This window comes from Solanum stenotomum, chromosome 10 (genome assembly GCF_019186545.1).
Source record: "Solanum stenotomum isolate F172 chromosome 10, ASM1918654v1, whole genome shotgun sequence".
Classification (NCBI taxonomy): domain Eukaryota; kingdom Viridiplantae; phylum Streptophyta; class Magnoliopsida; order Solanales; family Solanaceae; genus Solanum; species Solanum stenotomum.
Genome location: NC_064291.1, coordinates 56,842,090 through 56,862,084, shown reverse-complemented (window position 1 = coordinate 56,862,084; position 19,995 = coordinate 56,842,090). Strand labels below are relative to the sequence as shown.

General features: G+C 33.3%; 5 protein-coding genes and 1 pseudogene across 5 annotated transcripts; 3 read left to right on the top strand and 3 right to left on the bottom strand.

The window, feature by feature from the left end:
* Nucleotides 1–174: 174 nt before the first annotated feature.
* Nucleotides 175–1,835, bottom strand: LOC125843228 (probable F-box protein At1g65740). The gene is made up of 2 exons (XM_049522437.1): nucleotides 869–1,835; nucleotides 175–317 (listed from the first exon to the last, which is right to left on the bottom strand). The coding sequence occupies exons 1-2, from the start codon at nucleotides 1,833–1,835 to the stop codon at nucleotides 175–177; spliced, it is 1,110 nt and encodes a 369-aa protein (XP_049378394.1).
* Nucleotides 1,836–2,597: 762 nt separating this feature from the next.
* Nucleotides 2,598–3,719, bottom strand: LOC125843227 (probable F-box protein At1g65740). The gene has a single exon (XM_049522436.1). The coding sequence runs from the start codon at nucleotides 3,717–3,719 to the stop codon at nucleotides 2,598–2,600; it is 1,122 nt and encodes a 373-aa protein (XP_049378393.1).
* Nucleotides 3,720–4,906: 1,187 nt separating this feature from the next.
* Nucleotides 4,907–5,414, bottom strand: LOC125843226 (probable F-box protein At1g44080; annotated as a pseudogene).
* Nucleotides 5,415–5,943: 529 nt separating this feature from the next.
* Nucleotides 5,944–8,291, top strand: LOC125841857 (GDSL esterase/lipase At1g71691). The gene is made up of 5 exons (XM_049521041.1): nucleotides 5,944–6,308; nucleotides 6,813–6,940; nucleotides 7,015–7,254; nucleotides 7,600–7,855; nucleotides 7,953–8,291. Exons 1-5 carry the CDS (start codon nucleotides 5,966–5,968, stop codon nucleotides 8,183–8,185), a joined length of 1,200 nt encoding a protein of 399 aa, XP_049376998.1. The 5' UTR covers nucleotides 5,944–5,965; the 3' UTR covers nucleotides 8,186–8,291.
* Nucleotides 8,292–11,696: 3,405 nt separating this feature from the next.
* Nucleotides 11,697–15,163, top strand: LOC125841275 (phosphatidylinositol 4-kinase gamma 4-like). Its single transcript, XM_049520372.1, has 2 exons — nucleotides 11,697–13,899; nucleotides 14,453–15,163. Exons 1-2 carry the CDS (start codon nucleotides 12,535–12,537, stop codon nucleotides 14,837–14,839), a joined length of 1,752 nt encoding a protein of 583 aa, XP_049376329.1. The 5' UTR covers nucleotides 11,697–12,534; the 3' UTR covers nucleotides 14,840–15,163.
* Nucleotides 15,164–16,429: 1,266 nt separating this feature from the next.
* Nucleotides 16,430–17,112, top strand: LOC125841542 (uncharacterized). Its single transcript, XM_049520697.1, has one exon. It carries the CDS (start codon nucleotides 16,512–16,514, stop codon nucleotides 17,103–17,105), a length of 594 nt encoding a protein of 197 aa, XP_049376654.1. The 5' UTR covers nucleotides 16,430–16,511; the 3' UTR covers nucleotides 17,106–17,112.
* Nucleotides 17,113–19,995: the final 2,883 nt, after the last annotated feature.

The window sequence follows — 19,995 nt, the reverse complement described above, 5'->3', positions numbered from 1 at the left end:
TTATCCTGGATTGTCATCACTTAGTCATATTTGTCCGCCAACTTGGGTTATCACATAACTAATAATGTGATTGCTCTAGGATTTATGGTTTGTTTTTAGTTTGTTGAATTATATGTTAATATACTTCGTCGTAATAGATTTAACTTTGAGAAAAAGTCTTACCTATGTCATCCGTTAAAAGTTTGGCTCATATTTGATTAATCTTTTCTCAATTAACAATGTAAATGAAGTTGCAGAACTCAAAAAAACAACAAATGCACCATGCTTCACGTCTATATCAACTAGCAACAAATACAAAGCGTAATTTCGCTCTGTGCCTGTAGTACAGCAAATGGAACGAAACCAGGAAGATGTAATATGTAAATGAAATATATTACATGTAATAGTGAATCAAACATCAAGAAACCAAAATCTTTCTGAAAGATGAAGAAGGAAGCATTGAAATTCGAAGATACGAGAGAGAGAGGGTGTTACTGTTACAATTTATGGAAATCAAAGGGAAGTAATGTGATTTGGAATTAAATATCATATGTCTGGCAAGATTAATTTATGGAAATCAAAGGGAAGTAATGTGATTTGGAATTAAATATCATATGTCTGGCAAGATTACAACGAGAGAATAAATAGTAAAAATAATAATAATTATTCATCAAACTGAAAACTCTTATAATCCGAGCATTATTGAATTGGAGGGACAAATAAAATCACTTGGTCAATGATGGCATAAACCAAGTTAGCGGACGAATTGACCATGTTATTAGTCCTCCATGATTAAAAAATTGAATTTTTCTATCTTCCAAATTATAAGCACCCATATTTTTATTCCTCGAATAAAATGACCCCTTATTGGCAAAATATATGTGATTACGTTTGACTCCGCTAAATTTAGAAGAGTCAATGCAACTTGCCAAATTATCACCCAAAAACATTGAAAAATTTCCCAAGGTTTTCATCTCCTCCTTCAATTCACCTCTGGTTATGTCTACTTCATGGACTTTAAATTTGATGGTGTGATAAAAAAGGGGTCCGTTTGGAAAGTCCATATTTCTTTTGTCAAACTGGGCAACAAGTAATAGTGCACCAGATAACTCAACTAGGTAATACTGAGTTACATGCGGATTAAATGTATATTCAGCCATCTCAACAACCAAACGTGTCTTCACAATTGGTTGATCACTAGTATTAGGCCCTGCAACTTCATGAGCTTGTACTATGCCACTGTGACGCATGGAGTAAAATTCGCCCTTGTGATAAACTAGAGCGGAAGGCCTACCAGTGAAATTATTAGCAACATCAATATTAGTCCAATTGAGGTCTCCAGGTCGCCAAAATGCCAAACAATTGTCAGATCCATAATGAAGCACCATGAGTACGTAATCTGACGTAACAGAAGGATTGGCAGACAAGACAGCTACGTATATGCAGCCCCAATGCTTTGTTTTGCAATCATGGAAATTCAATAAGGCATTTAGGGAGGGAAGGTGTATTTTTTTGCGAGAGAAAGGGTGCAACAAATTTATCTCTCCCGTATCATTTGCCACAGTGCAGAGCCATCCCTCCTTAATTGATACAACCTTTGACCCTCTAACTTCCGGGAGAAATATGCGCGAAACCTTCTTCTTGGATAGAGAATAAATTTCTTGATAACGATCATCGTGTCCGTCAGCCATCATAAGGAACGGAACTTGGTGAGAAAGCACGTCGAAATTGTCCTTTGTAGCGGCAATTCGCCAAGAGGTACAAACTGCACCAAAAGCAATAAAATCTTCAATCACTTTAACATGATTTGCAATGTGAGCAATAAGATCGTTGGGAAGGTTTGCCCAATCGGCCATAGTTTTTAAAGGAAACTCAAATAATTCTCCACAATATTTCAACGGGTTCTTTCTATTTCTCACAACTGATAATAATTAAAAACACCCTATTTATAATAGTGCAAAGACCTACTGTTAGAGTTTTAAAAGATTTGAAGAGTTGTGACTTTTATGAAGAGTTGCGACTTTTTCTGAAAGACTGTGACTATTGTTAAGGGTTGCAACTATTGTAAAAGATTGTGACTTTTCCAATTCCTCTGTTAAGCGAATCATGCCTACACAAAACACACACATACTTAAATTTTGTATGAATTATTATAATGGTAAATTCTATTATGTTACCGCTCCTGGCGAATTCTGAGTTTTTGAAGTTGTAAGTGAAGTTGTAGAACTTAAAAAACAACAAATGTGCTGCGCCCTGTTTCGCTTCTATATCAACTAGCAACAAATACAAAGTGTAATTTGGCACAATCGTAATTTCGCTTTGTGCCTGCAGTAGGGCAAATGGAAAGAAACAAGGAAGATGCAATTTTGAACATGTAATAGTTAATGAATCATCAAGAAACCAAAATCTTTCTGAAAGATGAAGAAGGAAGCATCGAAATTCGAAGATAGAAAGGTACTACGAGAGAGAGGGGATGTTACTGTTACAATTTATTGAAATTAAAGGGAAGTAATGTGATTTACAATGAGAATAAATAGTAAAAATAATAATTCATCAAACTGAAAACAAACAGGAACTCTTATAATCCGAGCATTATTGAATTGGAGGGACAAATAAAATCACTTCGTCAATGATGGCATAACCCAAGTTGGTGAACAAATTGAACGTCGTCCATGATAAAAAGATTTAATTTTTCTATCTTCCAAATTATAAGCACCCATATCTGTATTGCCAGAATAAAATAACCACTTATCGGCAAAATATATGTGATTAGGCTTGACTCCGCTAAATTTAGAAGAGTCAATGCAACTTGCCCAATTATTACCCAAAAACATTGACACATTTCCCAAAATTTTCATCTCCTCTTTCAATTCACCTCTGATTAAGTCTAGTTCATGGACTTTAAATTTGGAGATATGATAAGTACTGTATGGATTGTCACTATTACTTTTGATAAACTTGGCAACAAGTAATAATGTACCAGATAACTCAACTAGGTAATACTCAGCTACATGCGGACTAAATGAATATTCGTCCATCTCAACAACCAAACGTGTCTTCACAATTGGTTGATCACTAATATTAGGCCTTGCAACTTCATAAGCCCGTACTTTGCCACAGTGAGTCATGGAATAGAATTCACCCTTGTGATAAACTATAGCGGAAACCCCACCGGTGAAATTAGCAGCATCAATATGAGTCCAATTGAGGTCTCCAGATCGCCAAAATGCCAAACAATTGACAGGTCCATAATGATGCACCATGAGTATATAATCTGACGTAAGTGAAGGATTGGCAGACAAGACAGCTATGTCTATGCAGCCCCAATGATTTATTTCGCTACCAACACGATCATGGAAATTCAATAAGGCATTTAGGGAGGGAAGGTGTATTTTTTCGCGAGAGAAAGGGTGCAACAAATTCATCTCTCCTGTATCATTTACCACGGTGCAGAGCCATCCCTCCTTAATTGATACATAATCTGACCCTCTAACTTCCGGGAGAAATATGGGCGAAACTTTCTTCTTGGAAAGAGAATAAATTATTTGACAATGGTCCTCATCTTTGTCAGCCAGCATAAGTAACGGAACTTGGGGAGAAAGCACGTCGAAATTGTCCTTTGTAGCGACAATTCGCCAAGAGGTACAAACGGCACCAAAAGCAATAAAATCTTCAATCACTTCAACACGATTTGCAATGCGAGCAATAAGATCCTTGGGAAGGTTTGCCCAATCGGCCATAGTTTTTAAAGAAGAAACAAGTAAACTCAAATAATTCCACGGGTTCTTTCTATTTCTCACAATTAAAAATAGTTAACAGCAACCTATTTATAATAGTGCATAGCTTAATGTTGAGTTTTAAAAGGTATGAATGAAAAATGAAGAGTTGTGATTTTTCTGAAAACTTGTGACTTTATTATAGAGTTGTGATTTTTCCAAAGGGTTGTAACTTTTTCGAATGATTGTGACTTTTCCAAATGGTTGTGCCCTTTCCGATAGAGAATGTTTTGTGTTCTGTAAAAATAACAATCATTTATCAAATGTAACAACAATCCCAATAACAACTAGCTGATAATAAGTAAAAATAATAAATAGTGAATATATAATAATTCACCAAACTAAATAAAATCACATTATTAGTGNAGACACAAGTAAACTCAAATAATTCCACGGGTTCTTTCTATTTCTCACAATTAAAAATAGTTAACAGCAACCTATTTATAATAGTGCATAGCTTAATGTTGAGTTTTAAAAGGTATGAATGAAAAATGAAGAGTTGTGATTTTTCTGAAAAATTGTGACTTTATTATAGAGTTGTGATTTTTTCAAAGGGTTGTAACTTTTTCGAATGATTGTGACTTTTGCAAATGGTTGTGCCCTTTCCTATAGAGAATGTTTTGTGTTCTGTAAGCACCCATATCTCCTCCGTGTTCTACCAGTAACTTGCTATCATATTCTAATCCATCACCGGCAAAATATATGTGATTAGGTTTGATTCCGATAAATTTAGAAGAGTCAATGCAAGTTGCCCAATTGAGACCCAAGAAGATGGACAAATCTCCCAAGGCTTTCATCTCCTTCTTCAATTCACCTCTGATTACGTCTACTTCATAGACTTTATATTTGAAGGTGTGAAAAGTACCATTTGAATCGTCATCAAATCGAGAGACAACTAATAGTGCACCTGATAACTCAACTAGGTGCAAACGAAACATAAACATATGCTCGTTCATCTCATTAAGTTGGTTAATCTCAGCAACCAAGCGTGTCATTACGATTGGTTGATCAGCACCAACTTGATGAGCCCATATTTCGCCACCATTATCAGTGGAATAAAACTCGCCTTTGTGATAAATTAGAGCGGCGACTCTACTGTGAATATGACTAACATCAATATGAGTCTAGTCGAGGTCTCCAGGTCGCCAAAACTACAAACAACAACCAGCTACATAATGATGCACCATCAATACATAATCTGACGTAAGAGAAGGATTGGCAGACAAGACAGCTCTGTCTATACAGAGCCAATGATGTTTTTCGAAAGCGATCATGGAAAGTCAAAAGGGCTTTTCGAGAAGGTAGTTGTATTTTTTTGTGAGAGAAAGGGTGCAACAAATTCATCTCTCCTGTATCATTTACCACGGTGCAGAGCCATCCCTGTGTTGATAGATACGGATACTCTGACCCTCTAACTTCCGGGAGAAATATGCGCGAAACTTTCTTCTTCAAAAGAGAATAAAATTCTTGAAAATTGTCATCTTTGGCACCCCGCATAAACAACGGAACTTGGGGGTAAAAAACATCAAAATTGTCCTTTGTAGCAGCAATTCGCCAAGCGGTACAAACGGCACGAAAAGCAATGAATTCTTCAATCACTTTAACATGATTTGCAATGTGAGCAATAAGATCGTTGGGAAGCTCTGCCCAACCTGCCATAGCTACGGAAAAAGAAGGGTTTCAAATAAAAGAAATATACTTTTTAGTTTTAGGGCAACACAAGTAGAAATATCGTTCAACTATTACTATTTTTCTCAATATATACTTAACCTTTTAAAAACACTTTTTAAAAAATATTAGTCAAACACGATTTGCTTATCAAAAACACTTTTCAAACGAATTAACCAAACACATATTACTTTTTTTCAAAAACACTTTTTTAAAAAGTCATTTTAAAAATGTACTTTTAAAAATAAGCAATTTTTATCTGCAATCTCTAAGTTATAAATGGACAAATAAATCCTAGAAAATATAAAATAGATATTAAGTCATATCTTCAATATAAGAAATACATTTCATTAATGCAAATAGAGAATCGTATAACAGGTTGAAATCTCAACGAAAAATATCAGGTAAATTGGCACGGAAAGAAGAACTAGTGTGCAACTATAATACAAGGACAATTTGGGAAAAGAAAATTAACAGGTTGGTTATACTCTCCCGCCAAAAGCAGTTAATTTTTTCTTCTTCACTCATTCTCTATATCCGCCATGGATTTCTCTGTAATCAAGATTCTGTTCATCTTCATTTTTTTCGTACACCCAGAAGCTAAAGCTCTCATTTACCCTCAAGATCTCATAACCCATGATTCTGTTTTTGATTTTCCGTCATTAACCCCGTCTTTTCCGACCTCTTCCTCTCCAATTTTTCGTCCTCCTACTGCTCCTCTTGTTCCGGCTCTATTCATTATTGGTGATTCTTCTGTTGATTGTGGTACGAATAACTTTCTTGGGACTTTTGCTCGTGCTGATAGGCTTCCTTATGGTCGTGATTTTGATACTCATCGGCCTACTGGTCGATTCTGCAATGGAAGAATCCCAGTGGATTATCTAGGTAATTTTATCAATGGGGTGTTTGGGTAGTAAAATTTGGGGAAAAGTTTCGATTTTTTTGGCTCGAGTTTTGAGATTTGAGACTTCAGACTGGTACGTGTTTGATCAATTGTCTGAAAGAGAAAAAAGTTTGAACTTTCAATGAAATGGTTTATGGATCTTTTCTGTTAATATCTTGTCTTGTTTATCCTATTTAAGGCTTAAGCTCAAAAAATTGTTCTCATTTTGTGGAATTCAGTGATGAATTCTTGATTATTATATTTTTGGATCGAGTTTTGATATTTGAGACTGCTACGTGTTTGATTAATTGTCTTTGAGAACTAACTATTCGACTTTCAATGAATCGACGATGGATCTTTTGCTGTAAATTTCTTGTCTTTTATCCTATTCAAGCTCAAAATGTCTGTACTGGTTTTGTGGAATTCAATGATGAATTCTTAGGATCTTTTGGTTAAAGATAGCTAATTTTCTATTCATTGTTTCTTGTGCATTTTGATTGTATCAGCGTTGCGTCTTGGGTTACCATTTGTGCCTAGCTATCTAGGACAGGGTGGTTCTGTTGAAGAGATGGTTCTTGGGGTTAATTATGCTTCTGCTGGTGCTGGTATTATATTCTCAAGTGGCTCGGAATTGGTAATAGTTTTATCATATACGAACTCTATGATTATTAGTTTTGTAGTAGTTAAGCTAGATTAGTGTTTATGCAGGGTCAGCATATCTCACTTGCACAGCAAATAGAACAAGTTACTGACACTGTTCAGCAGTTTATAGTGAATATTGGTGAGGATGCAACAACTGATCTGATATCTAGTTCCTTGTTTTACATTTCGATCGGGAGCAATGACTACATTCACTACTATCTCCTGAATGCCTCAAATGTTCAAACTGTTTACCTGCCATGGAGTTTCAACCAGTTTTTAGCACAGACGATTAAACAGGAGATTAAGGTGCAGTGTTGTTCTATACGAAATCTTAATACTGTCTTCTTTATGCAATTGCCTTCATCAACATTTTGCTTTCGTATGTAATGAATTTTTCAACTTTATACAAACCATTTTGCCTCTTTTCTCCTCTTGGATCGTACTTAAAACATCAACAAAATCACTCTATGCAACTAGTTAGCACCTATTTTGCTCCCTCTATCATGCATTATATGTTTCAATTTCCCCTTAGGCTCTGCATTGTTTCCACGATTATTAAGTTCAGCGTGTAGAAATTAGGTTACTTTGGTTCTATATGTCACCAGTGCTGGTTAAAGTTTTCCTTCTAACGTGTATGTACTGGTGCCACAGAACCTGTACAATGACAAGGTGAGGAAAGTGGTTGTAATGGGACTGGCTCCAATAGGCTGTGCACCTTACTACTTATGGTTGTACAGTAGCAAGAACGGGGAGTGTGTCAAGAACATAAATGACATGATTTTGGAGTTCAACTTTGCTGTAAGATATATGGTTTCTGAACTAAATGAAGAGCTTGTTGATGCCACTATCATATTCTGCGATGCATTTGAAGGTTCAATAGACATTATTCAGAATCACAACCGTTATGGTGAGGCGATGTGTAGGATCTATATAGATTCATTTGACAGGACATGTCACGCGAGAAGATCAAATCTGACATATTCTTTTTTCAATTTTCATTATAGGTTTCAATGTGACAGATGAGGCTTGCTGTGGTTTAGGTGAATATAAAGGTTGGATCATGTGTGTTTCCCCTGAAATGGCGTGTAATAACGCCTCTAGCCACATCTGGTGGGATCAATTTCATCCGACTGATGCTGTGAATGCTATCCTCGCTGACAACGTCTGGTCCAGCCTGCATACGCCTATGTGCTACCCTATGAACCTGCAAGAAATGTTAGCTCAAAACACCAGATAGTTCAACTTAGAGACAATTGTGAATATATGGCCACTGTATAGATAGTATATCATTTTTTGTGTGTTTACATGTAACTTTGGTATTTCTGCAATGTCAACTTTGGTATTTCTGCTAAGTGCATTCAGCTTGAGTAGTTTCTCTAACAATCCGCAATGAGTCCTATGCGGCATGATCTGTAATGAGTAATGACCTATCTAAACGCTCACTCTCTTTGTATTAAAACACACCTCGATACTGAGTTGGCCAATTATTGTTCCCACTCGACAACAAGCAAGCATAGACCAACTCAACATCGAGGCGTGTTTTAATACTAATAGATTATAGTTTGGCTAATAAATTGAACCATGGACAGTTAATGTATGGAACTTGCAAAAATACAATAAATCAAATATGTTTTCGACTATTAACTCAAAACAAACGTTTTCTTAACCAACTTATTTGAAATTGAATTGTAGTTAAGTTGTTAACACATTATATTATATAGTCAATTGCAACTTATTTATAAACTATCCATTTTTTACCCAAATAAATTTAACCGCACCAAAAGAAAAAGAAAACTAAAAGAAATAATTCAAATTTGAAAATTCAAAAAGAAAATAAAAATTATAAAGCTGAAAAAAAAGACAAAGGTCTGACTCAAAGCCGCCCTCAACAGTCTAAGGGAAGTGAACCGACAAGTAATCGACCTTGTGTCTCATTCTTCTTAATATAAATATACGGTTTGAACAAAAATTATGGAGCTTCGTTAAAATCAGAAAATTTGAAAAAGACATTCAAAGTGTAGTAATATTTTATAAAAGGTTATACCCCACCGTCACTACTGAAAATTTGAAAAAGACATCAAAGTGTAGTAATATTTTATAAAAGGTTATACCCCACCGTCACTACTATCATAACGTACGACTCCCTCCGTTTCAAAAAAAGTGATCTGGTTTGACTTGGCATGAAGTTTTAGAAAATAAAAAAGATTTTTAAATCTTGTGATCCTAAATTAAAGTTGTCAAATGTACTAAATTACCCTTTAATCTTTTGGTTTTAAATATGTCACGTGAAAAGTTCAAATTAAAATGTTACCAAAAAGGGAAAGAGATCATTCTTTTTGAAACAGACTAAAAAGGAAAGGAGATCATTTTTTTTAAACGGAGGGAATAGCTTTTACATTGAAAGTAAAGGAATCCATTAACAAAAGTGATTTTATATTCATAATTTGAATCTAAAATTCTCTGTCGATAACTAAGGATAATCATAATGTACTAGCTCATATATTGGAAGTAAAGGATTCTTTAACAAAAATAATTATATATTCATGACTCGAGTCTAAAATTCTATCGACGACAACGGAGTACATATTAAATATAAGAACTTACATTTATAAGCACATCTACTCAAACGTACTCTCTCTTTCTTCTTTTTTATATATAATTATTATATAACATGGACACGTACCTCAATTTGTTCCATTGTTATCTATATTTTTTTAAAGTTACATATTTAGTACTCCTTTGTTTTCTTTGTGTTATTATTTTGTGGACAATTATTATTAAGGTTTTTTGTTGAAGATGCAAGGTTCAATGAACATGTCCACTTGTCCTCTTCTTTATCTTAATTTTTATTTTTTTTTAAAAAAAAAGAAACTTCTTGTAGATTTCAAGTTTCAATAGTGACTCAAAGTTTAAAGGAGACAAAAGAATGTGATGCATTATTAAGTTAAACATAAAGTAAACCATAATTCAGAATTCTTATCTTCTTAGATATCAAATAAATCTATTTGATTCTCTTTGTTATACAATTTTTAATATGTTAGTGACTCAACTTCAGATCTATGCAACATTTTCTAATTTTTGTTTGGTTGAAACGGGGCGATGTCAGAAGTTTTATTAAGAATATTTAATATTTAATATAAATGCATGAAAAATAATTCATGATTTTCTATTCAATGAAACATGTTCGACTGACCACTTGAATAATGGAAAAAAGATTTTTGCATCTAATTTATTTGCTTTCACTCAGTATTTTTAGTGTCTATATTAATCTTATCATGTTATATAAGAATTATTAAAGAATAAAATATTCTTTAATCATTTTTTTCCTTTCTATAATTCGAATACGAGATTTTTGATCTTTTGAAGAGGAAGTACAAATCCACTACAAAAGAAGGAAATTTTATTATTTTTTTACAAATTACCAGTTTTGACTATTTTACTTTTACTGTAGATATTGAAAGGAGAGTAATTAATTAATTGTTACTTTTCAAGAGAGATTTTCTGGATTTGTAATACTAATTTGGAACCCATTCCTAGTGCCAAGGTGTTTGTTATGTCACTCAACAATTTGGTACTTTATTTTGTGCAATACATTGAATTTCAAATTTAAAAAGTTCACTTAACATGTTTTTTTAGTATAACAAAGATGTTCCCCAAATTATGATTAAAAGTAGCATTCCTCCCTAATAGTTTTATCACTTAATTTATCAGTAGGTTATATTAAATTCGTATTGTTACTCCATATTTGAGGGTAATGTATTTCTTAAAGTAGATTAAATATAATACATTTTCTATATAATGGAAGTAAAAACATACATTTTAATTAATTGATGTAAAAACATACATTTTAATTAATTGAAGTAAAGGTTAATTGTGCTAAAAGTCGATATCACAAGGATCAAAATGATAATCTACCAATTATGATAAATCAATAAATAAGATTTTTGTAACTCATGAACATAGATCTTGAGTTCGAATCATATGTATAGTTCGTCTTTGTTAAAAAAACGTTTTATTCTCAAAAAGGAATTTCAGCTATACATCGAATTTAGTCAGTCTTAATACGTGTGAGTAGATCCAAAGTTTTACGCCTTTATTATGAGTTCACAATAATCTAATAAGTCATATATATTAAAACATTATTAAATGTATATAAATAATTAATTGTGAACTCATTTAATATAATTCGATATTAACGTAAAAAGAAACTTCAAATTTTAAATCTACTTCTGCTTATACAAGTATCACAAATCAGACGAAAAACTTTTAAAAAAGTCAATTTTTTCCCTATTTTAAAAACTATTTGAAAATATTTTGTTCAAGTCGAAGGTCCATTAAAAATAATAATTTTCTTATCTCTATGAGATAGGAGTAAGATCAGCAACAACATAGTTGTACTAGCCAGCTTTGAGGTGGAAATTATCGATTAACTAAGCGTGATTTGGCATCTCGTGGTCGAGTACTCTAGGACAGATTCACTCTATTATTATTTCTTATTCTTTCCGAATTTATTTAACAATTGACTAAGCGTGCTTTGATAGCTCGTAATAGAGTACTCTATGACAGATTCACTCTATTATTATTACCTCCTATTCTTTCCAAAATCACTTATAGAATTATACTGATTATATTATTACGGACAAAAAAAAAGAAAAAAGTTTGAGTGTCACTAAGAAATGTATAAATATAGTTAAATATAAAGTAAAGTTATAAATAATAAATTGAAATAAGGCTAAGTTTGTGAATACTCTTTTATATGAGTCATATAGTCAATAGCAAATAAGCTAAGCTAACGGCTATAATTCCGCTTCTTCCACTCTTCACCTTCTCTCTCCCTCTTCATTGACATTTCTACCGGAAAACTTCAAAAGGCCGGCGAATAAACCGGATACTGTTTCAATTTTCCGACATGTAACCAAGTCATACAACCAAGCTCCGATATCCAATTCCGGGAAATGCAGGGAGGATAATTAAGAAGAAAAAAAAAAGATCCCCTTTTTTTTTTTAATCAAATCCTTCCTTACCATGTAGCAATATATAAGCTTTTATTCTTTGACCCATTTACCTTTTGATTCTTTCCTACTAGTAAAGAATCCACTATCCTGTGGAAAAGCAAAAAAAAATTGTCCCCAGAGCCTTAGCAATCTAACTTTTCTTTGCACCCTTTTGTGCGTGTGACCTGTTTGATAAAATTCCCCAAAGAAGTGAATTGTTGAAGGTTTACTTGGATTCTTGATCTTTAAGCTCTGCATTTCTGAGGAGTTTTGGATCAATATTTATTTGGGTATTTCATTTATTGCAGTTTAGGATTGTGAAAGTTTGAATCTTTGGTCTTGATTGCTTTGAGTTCCTTTTATTTGTTTTTTGGTTTTATCTATTATTGGTTTTTTTCTTTTCTGGGTAAGAAAGGTAGAGTCTTTTGGTAAAAGGGGAATTACATTTCTGCATTGAGGATTTAAGATTGAGCAATCTTGTGCATGGTTGATGCCCTGTTTGAGATTTTTGAACACTTATATAGTCATTAAGGAGAATAGGGGTTCAAGAAAATCTTGAGGCTGGTGTGTAAAGCCTTGTATAATCATCGCAATGTCTGCTGTTGATGTGGCTTTGAGTCCGGTTCAGGAAGAGTCTGTCCGGGCTACAAGACATATCTATGGCCCATTGGCGCTTTGCACGAATGAATCAATTGTAATATATATCACTGTGGCTGGTTCTGTGATTCCAATGCGCGTGTTGGAGTCTGATTCGATTGGTGAAGTGAAACTTAAGCTCCAAACTTGTAAAGGGTTTGTGGTTAAGATGCAGAAGCTAGTTTTTGGTGGTAGAGAGCTGGCAAGAAATGAATCTTTGGTCAGGGACTATGGAGTCAGTAATGGGAATGTGTTGCATATGGTCTTCAAGATCTCTGATCTCCTTGTTATCACTGTTAGGACCACTTGTGGCATGGAGTTTGAATTTCCTGTTGACAGGCATCAAGATATTGGGTACCTTAAACGTACCATATTGAAGAAAGGCAAAGACTTTGGTGAGGAGCTTAAGGTTCAAGAGCTTTTCTGTAATGGTGAGAAGCTTGAGGATCAGAAGCTCATTGATGATATTACTGCTGATGCAGTGATTCACCTGGTAGTTCAGAAATTTGCAAAGCTTCGGGCTAAGCATGCCGAGAGGGATGTTGAACTTTCTGTTGTTGCAGCTAATTGGAATGAGGAGACCCAAAGTCAGGGTGTACATGAACCATCCAGGGAGTTCCAGTCCTTCTCCAAGAAGACACCTGATAGAAACTTGTTGTTGGAACCTTTTGTTGTTGATCCAAATATTGAACTGCCTGGATATATCTGGGACATGATCAACTCTGCATGTGATGGATTGACGAAAGGCAATATACCTATCCGATCATCTGAAGGGACTGGAGGAACTTATTTCATGCAGGATGGGTCTGGCAACAAGTATGTTGCTATTTTTAAGCCCATTGATGAGGAACCGCTAGCTGTGAATAACCCTCAAGGACTACCTTTATCAACCAATGGTGAAGGGTTGAAAAGGGGAACCCGAGTTGGAGAAGGTGCATTCAGGGAGGTTGCAGCTTTCCTACTGGACCATCCAAGGACCGGGCACCGAACATTGTCCAATTGTGAGATAGGCTTTTCCGGTGTGCCTCCCACTGTTATGGTTCAGTGCTTGCACAATACATTTCATCATCCTGATGGATTTGAGTGGTCATCCGAATATACCAAAGTTGGTTCACTGCAGCTGTTTATGAAGAATGAAGGAAATTGTGAGGATATGGGTCCAGGAATATTTCCTGTTGAGGAAGTCCATAAGATTACTGTCTTTGACATAAGAACAGCAAATGCTGATAGGCATGCTGGGAATATTCTTGTGAGCAGGGAAGGGAAAGAAGGACGAATCGTGCTTACACCAATTGACCATGGCTACTGCTTGCCTGAGAATGTAAGTTATGATTGTGTTATTCCTTACAAATGTTGTTTGACAATGATTAGAAATGCTATGAACTTGTGATTGTTTCCTTGTGAGTAATTTTTCATTTTCACTAAATTGATTATTGCATATGGAAGTTCTTATGCCTTGTGAATACTTCTAATATTTCGGTTATGATTTGTCTGATGTGGAGAAACTTCGAGGTGCCTAGTTTGAATGCCAAATAACTTGTTCCTTCCCTGCATGTATTGCTTACCCTGTCAATGAGCTTAATATCTGCCCGGTAAGATGTACCTGACAATAAGGTTAGAGATGGTTTAGCTGGATATATTGCCTCTCATATCTTTAGGTCCAGTTCCCTCCTCCAAATTGTAGAAAGAAGTCTTTAAACTCTCTTAAGATCTGTGATATTTTCTATTTCTGTATGACAGCCCTGATTCATAATGTCCAAGAATCTCCACCGTCAAAACTGAAACTTTTATCTTTCTATTGGTTTGTTAGCATATATACTAATTCAACATTTACTTCCTTTCAAGAGTTGCACTCACAAATTTGTTATCTGCAGTTTGAAGATTGCACCTTTGATTGGCTCTATTGGCCACAAGCCCGTAAACCTTACTCTCCAGAAACTATCAAGTACATCAAATCACTGGATGCTGAACAAGACATTGACCTTCTTAAATTTTATGGATTGGATTTATCTGTTGAATGTGCTCGTACTCTTCGTATCTCAACCATGCTTCTGAAGAAAGGGGTAGAGAGAGGACTTACTCCATTTGACATTGGAAACATGATGTGCAGGGAAACCTTGAACAAGGAATCTGTTATCGAGGAAATCATTCGTGATGCTCAAGATTCTATGCTTCCTGGCATGACTGAAGCTACATTTCTTGAAACTGTCTACAAGCTCATGGATATCAAGCTTGAGAAGCTAAAATATAAATCTTCCTAAGGATTGTAAGTATGTATCTTCGATTCTGTTATATGTATATAGCGTTCTGTCCATATTATATAAATGGACTGAATGAAGATAGCAAAGGTTGATGACTGACCTTGTTGTCCGTCTATGGTCGGAAACCTTTTTCCCTCTCAACTACTGCTCATTACCAATATGATGGTTCTTCAAATATGGAGCAGAAGTTGCAATATGCAATAAATAATAAATAAAACAAACTGTTATTTATAAAACAGTTGTCATGTATCCTTTCTCAATGAGTGAAGTGATACTGAGTTTTATGTACAAAAGCTATCAAATTCCTTGTCTCAGTAAGCAGCACCAACTAACTTGTGAAATTTTATGTTTACTAGAGGGATTGTAGTTTGAATAGATGAGCCTTGGCGCAATGTTAAAAGTTGTCACCCGCTCTCTCACACAATTATAAGATAATGTTGTTCTAATCCGCAAGAGTAGCTGAGTTGGTTGAGCAAAGGATCCTCCCAAGTGGAGAGTCTCGGATTTAAAACCTCTATATGTTTTCTCAGTTGAGCTCATCATACGTGGCTTGAATGTGCTTGAGACAATTGTAAAAGTGAAAAATGAGGTAAAATAGTACATATTATAAATTGTTTTTGAAATATTAAATTGCCTCTCTGTCTCCCATATTTGATGAAATGAGCCAACTTTACTGGTTGAAGGCAAAGGCAATCCATCACTAAGCAACTTTTTCCCTAGCATTATAGTTGCACTTCCATCTATATTATAAAAAACTCGAGGTATAACTTTTGAATTTATTTAAAAACTTTTATTCTTCTATCTTCTTTTGTCTTAATAGGGTCCCATATATGGACTTATCCACATCAAAAAGGAAGTAAAGAGAGAAAGTAATTAAAGTGTGGTGTCAATTAAGTTAATGAAAAATTATGAAATTTCATATTTAAATTTTAATAGAATAAAAAATATTAGATATTTTTTTCTTGTTCATTCAAGTATTTGAGATAAAATTATTTTGGGATTGTTTGGTAGTTAATTTGAAAATGGTTACGCAAGTCTTCATTTGCATTAGGTCCCTTTGCATTATATAGAAATAAGTTACTAATACATGAGTAACTAACTCTCTATAAAATAATATTGCTTCCATTTCAATTTGGTTGTCCTACTTTTTTTTAGTCTGTTTGAAAAGAAAGTTTTTAATTATAACTTTTCACACAACATCTTCAAGACTTACATTTAGTATATCTTTAATTTAAGATCACGAGATTCAAAAGCCTTTTTATTTTCTTAAACTTCATATCAAATCAAAACAAGACAAATAAATTGAAACGAAGAAGAAGATGCACATATTTCCTATTAACTCATATGTTACTAATATCAATATAACTCAACTACTTGTGCTAGTATAAAATAATATCTAGGTATGTAATATGTTAATACAAAACTTTATCGAGATACACATAAACTGATCCAAACCAACCATTACTCATACCCCTCAAAGAAGTGACAAAAAGAACAGAAATTACGGATAGCAAATTGCAAAAAGACAGTCCACATTTTCACACTCTCTTTATTGAATCATAAAAACAACACAAAATCCCCATTCTTTCACTTTCACTTGTCTTTTTCTCTAAACAAAAAAGAAATCTCATTGTTCAACATTTTTCTGAATTTTTTCACACACACAAAAAAAATGGTTAAATCTCGTAAACCTCCAAGTGGACGTACAAATTTAGCTTCATGTATAGTTGCAACAATTTTCTTAATCTTCATCTTCATTATCATCTTCATCCTTTACTTCACTCTTTTCAAACCTAAATCCCCCATTATCACCGTTAACTCCATTCAGCTTCCCTCTTTCTCCACCTCTAACGGCACCGTTAACTTCACCTTTTCTCAATACGTCTCAATCGAAAACCCAAATCACGACGAATTTGCTCACTATGACAGTTCTCTGCAGTTACTTTATTCGGGTAATCGAATCGGGTTCATGTTCGTACCCGCCGGAAAAATTAATTCGGGTCGGACCCAGTATATGGCGGCGACGTTTTCGGTGAAGGCGTTTCCGTTAACGATGAATGGACAACCGGAGAGTGTGGGTGGGCCGACGGTGACGGATGGGTTGAGTGGGTTTCGGGTCGGATCTAGTATGGAAGTGGAGTCGAGATTGGAAATGGCGGGTCGGGTTAGAGTGCTCCATTTTTTTACACATCATGTGGAGAGTAAAGCTGAATGTAGAATTGGTATTTCTGTGAGTGATGGATCTGTTACAGCTTTCCACTGTTAGTTTTATTTTATTTAACTCTGGAAAATTCGCAATTGCTATTCTTCAAATGGAAATGGAGTAGATCGGCTCTCAAGTGTAATAGCTCGCAAACGTATTAGTTTTTAGTACTAAGTTTTAATTTAATTTTTTTTTGTTTAGTGTATTTTTGTGTTGGGTGGTGAATTTTCAGAGTAATTGTAAAAATATGTGTTATTTTACTTTATTGTTGAAGATATTTTTGATAACCTTTTGCTTCTTGTTCAATGTTCGATATTTGTGTTATAATATATTTAGTGAAATTTTATTAGTAAAGTTTGAAAAGAGTAGAGTGTATGAAACTAACATCACTTGTAGTGGTAATGAGACTGCTTTAGAAAGATTCTCGACTTTGACATCGATATTCATATTTAAATTCACGTTTGGAAAGTCTCATATTGAGATAAAAACCTCTTTAACAAAGATGTTTTGAATCTTAAATTTTAAATTAATGACGAAGGAATATTTACCACTAAATTTGATTTATTAAAAATAATCCTATTGTTGTTACATATACATGAATTTCTTTTTTTTTTATAAGACCAAACTGTTTTGAGTTTTATGAGCAACATTAGCTGGAAAGATAATCTTTGTTTCTTTCTGTTTAAAGTTAATGATTATTGATTAATAAAAAATGCAAAACTATGATTAGAAAGGTAAAAACCAACTTGCGATAAAAATGGAGGATTTTAAGAGGACTGTCAAGTGAGATAGTGGGTGAATCTCATGGTCGTGTTGTATAGTGATCAATGAAGTAAAAATAAAATATGTGAATTCAAATATTTATTTTGTTTATCTAAATTTTGATAAGCAAAATTACTCGTTATTGATACAAAATATTTATATCAAGTATTTCTAATAAAATGAAGTAACTCAAACGAATGCAAATAAACTCGAAAAATGGTGTTAACGTATAGAAAAAATGACATAAATAGTCCATTGACTATAGGAGTAGGTCTAAAATGGTCCCTTAATTATACATTTAACGGATTTAGTCATTTAACTATTCAACAACTTATTAGCTTTGGTCTCTTAACTATACACTTAACGATTTTAGTCCCTTAACTATAAACTTACCGAATTTAGTCCTTTAAGTATTCAAAAACTTATCAGGTTTGGTCTTTGTCCATTTTTTTAATACAAATAACTTAGGGGTTTATATTAACGGAATCCATGCCTCGAGAAATTAAATTCTTTAGCAATTTTTTCTATTGTTTCTCTCTCTCCGCTACTTTTTCTTCAAATTAACCTTATGTGAAGAACCTTAACTTCAACGATTTAAAATAAAATTCAAGAGAAAATAAAATATAAGTCATAATTTTATTCAACAGGGAATAAAATGAAGCATATTATTGCTACTAAGGACTTGAATATGCTAAACTTTATTATAAAAAGGAAAAAAATTATTACTCGTTAAATCCAAAGTTTGTACTCCAATGACTTCATTGAACGGAATTTGTTTAATTTTTTAGAAATTGAAATTTATAAAATGGTAGATTTGCAAAAAAAAATATTTTTTTTAAATAGATCAATTTTATTATTCTATTCATTTCATTTTACATAAAGAAATTTGGGTAAATTACATAAAATCCGCACTGATTAGCATATTCAAGTGCTGATTTAAGTCATAAACAACAATTATATGCTTAATTTTATCCTCCATTGAATAAAATTAGGACTTATATTTTCTTTCCTCATTAATTTTATTTTGAATCATTGACATTATTGTTCTTTTCATAAGAGTAGTTTGAAGAAAAAAAGGTTGGGATAGAGAAACAACTTAAAAAATAGGTTAAAAATTTTATTTCACGAAGATTTCCATTGATATAAACCTAAGCTATCTGTATTAAAAAATGAAAAAAAGACCAAACCTGATAAGTTTTTGAATAGTTAAAGGACTAAAATTGGTAAGTTTATAGTTAAGGGACTAAAACCGGTAAGTGTATAGTTAAGGGGCCAAAGCTGATAAATTTTTGAATAGTTAAAGGACTAAAATTGGTAAGTTTATAGTTAAGGGACTAAAACCGGTAAGTGTATAATTAAGGGACCAAAGCTGATAATTTTTTGAATAGTTAAAGGACTAAATTTATTAAGTGTATAGTTAAGAGACCATTTTAGACCTACTCAAATAGTTAAGAGACTATTTATGTCATTTTCTCTTAACTTATAAGTCATAAGTTATAAATCCACATAAACTTAAACATGGTATATATATTTCAAAACTTATGAAATATTTAATTATTAATTAAGTTGTTATTATATATTAATTTAAAACTATAATAAAAATTCATAAATTTTAAATTTTGAAGTCGTTTCGATAATGGATAGCCCATGAACAGTGGCTAGTGGGTACACCACATGAATTGTATGGACCAATATTTGAAATAATTGATGGTGTCCTTTTCTGCAAACATTTTACTTTTGTGTGTGGGGTTAGGTCTCTTGGGATTAGAGTTTGTAGGGAACTTCTTTTTCAATCTTTTTATCTATGTGAGTAGAAAATGGATCTAACTTGACACCATCCAATGCTCTTTCAAAATAATTAACATGAGTGGCGGAATAAGAATTTTCGCTAAAATGGTTCAAAATAGGAACAAGTAAGCATATGAAAAAAAGTTGAAGGTGATTCAACATTTATGATATATACATAATTACATAAAATATATATATGTAATGTCCTTATTTTTATGTATATAGTGGACATTCTAAAGATTGGAACGGAGCATGTGATTTTCAAGTCAGCTATCATTTAATTTGATTAACTCTACGAGATATCTATTATCTTTCATCAATATGAATATAGAATAGTTATGTACATTAAAGTTTAGAAAGATAGGTATATTTCACCAAATGGATGAATTCCCACTCAACAAAT

Bases quoted from the DNA above. Each gene is read 5' to 3' on its own strand.
- LOC125841857 (XM_049521041.1), top strand. From the start codon at position 5,966: ATGGATTTCTCTGTAATCAAGATTCTGTTCATCTTCATTTTTTTCGTA. The intron at 6,309-6,812 runs GTAATTTTATCA...TGATTGTATCAG, and splicing joins AATCCCAGTGGATTATCTAG to CGTTGCGTCTTGGGTTACCA. The intron at 7,255-7,599 runs GTGCAGTGTTGT...CTGGTGCCACAG, and splicing joins CGATTAAACAGGAGATTAAG to AACCTGTACAATGACAAGGT.
- LOC125841542 (XM_049520697.1), top strand. From the start codon at position 16,512: ATGGTTAAATCTCGTAAACCTCCAAGTGGACGTACAAATTTAGCTTCA.
- LOC125843227 (XM_049522436.1), bottom strand. From the start codon at position 3,719: ATGGCCGATTGGGCAAACCTTCCCAAGGATCTTATTGCTCGCATTGCA.
- LOC125841275 (XM_049520372.1), top strand. From the start codon at position 12,535: ATGTCTGCTGTTGATGTGGCTTTGAGTCCGGTTCAGGAAGAGTCTGTC. The intron at 13,900-14,452 runs GTAAGTTATGAT...TGTTATCTGCAG, and splicing joins GCTACTGCTTGCCTGAGAAT to TTTGAAGATTGCACCTTTGA.
- LOC125843228 (XM_049522437.1), bottom strand. From the start codon at position 1,835: ATGGCCGATTGGGCAAACCTTCCCAACGATCTTATTGCTCACATTGCA. The intron at 318-868 runs GTAATCACATAT...GCTGTACTACAG, and splicing joins TAAATTTAGCGGAGTCAAAC to GCACAGAGCGAAATTACGCT.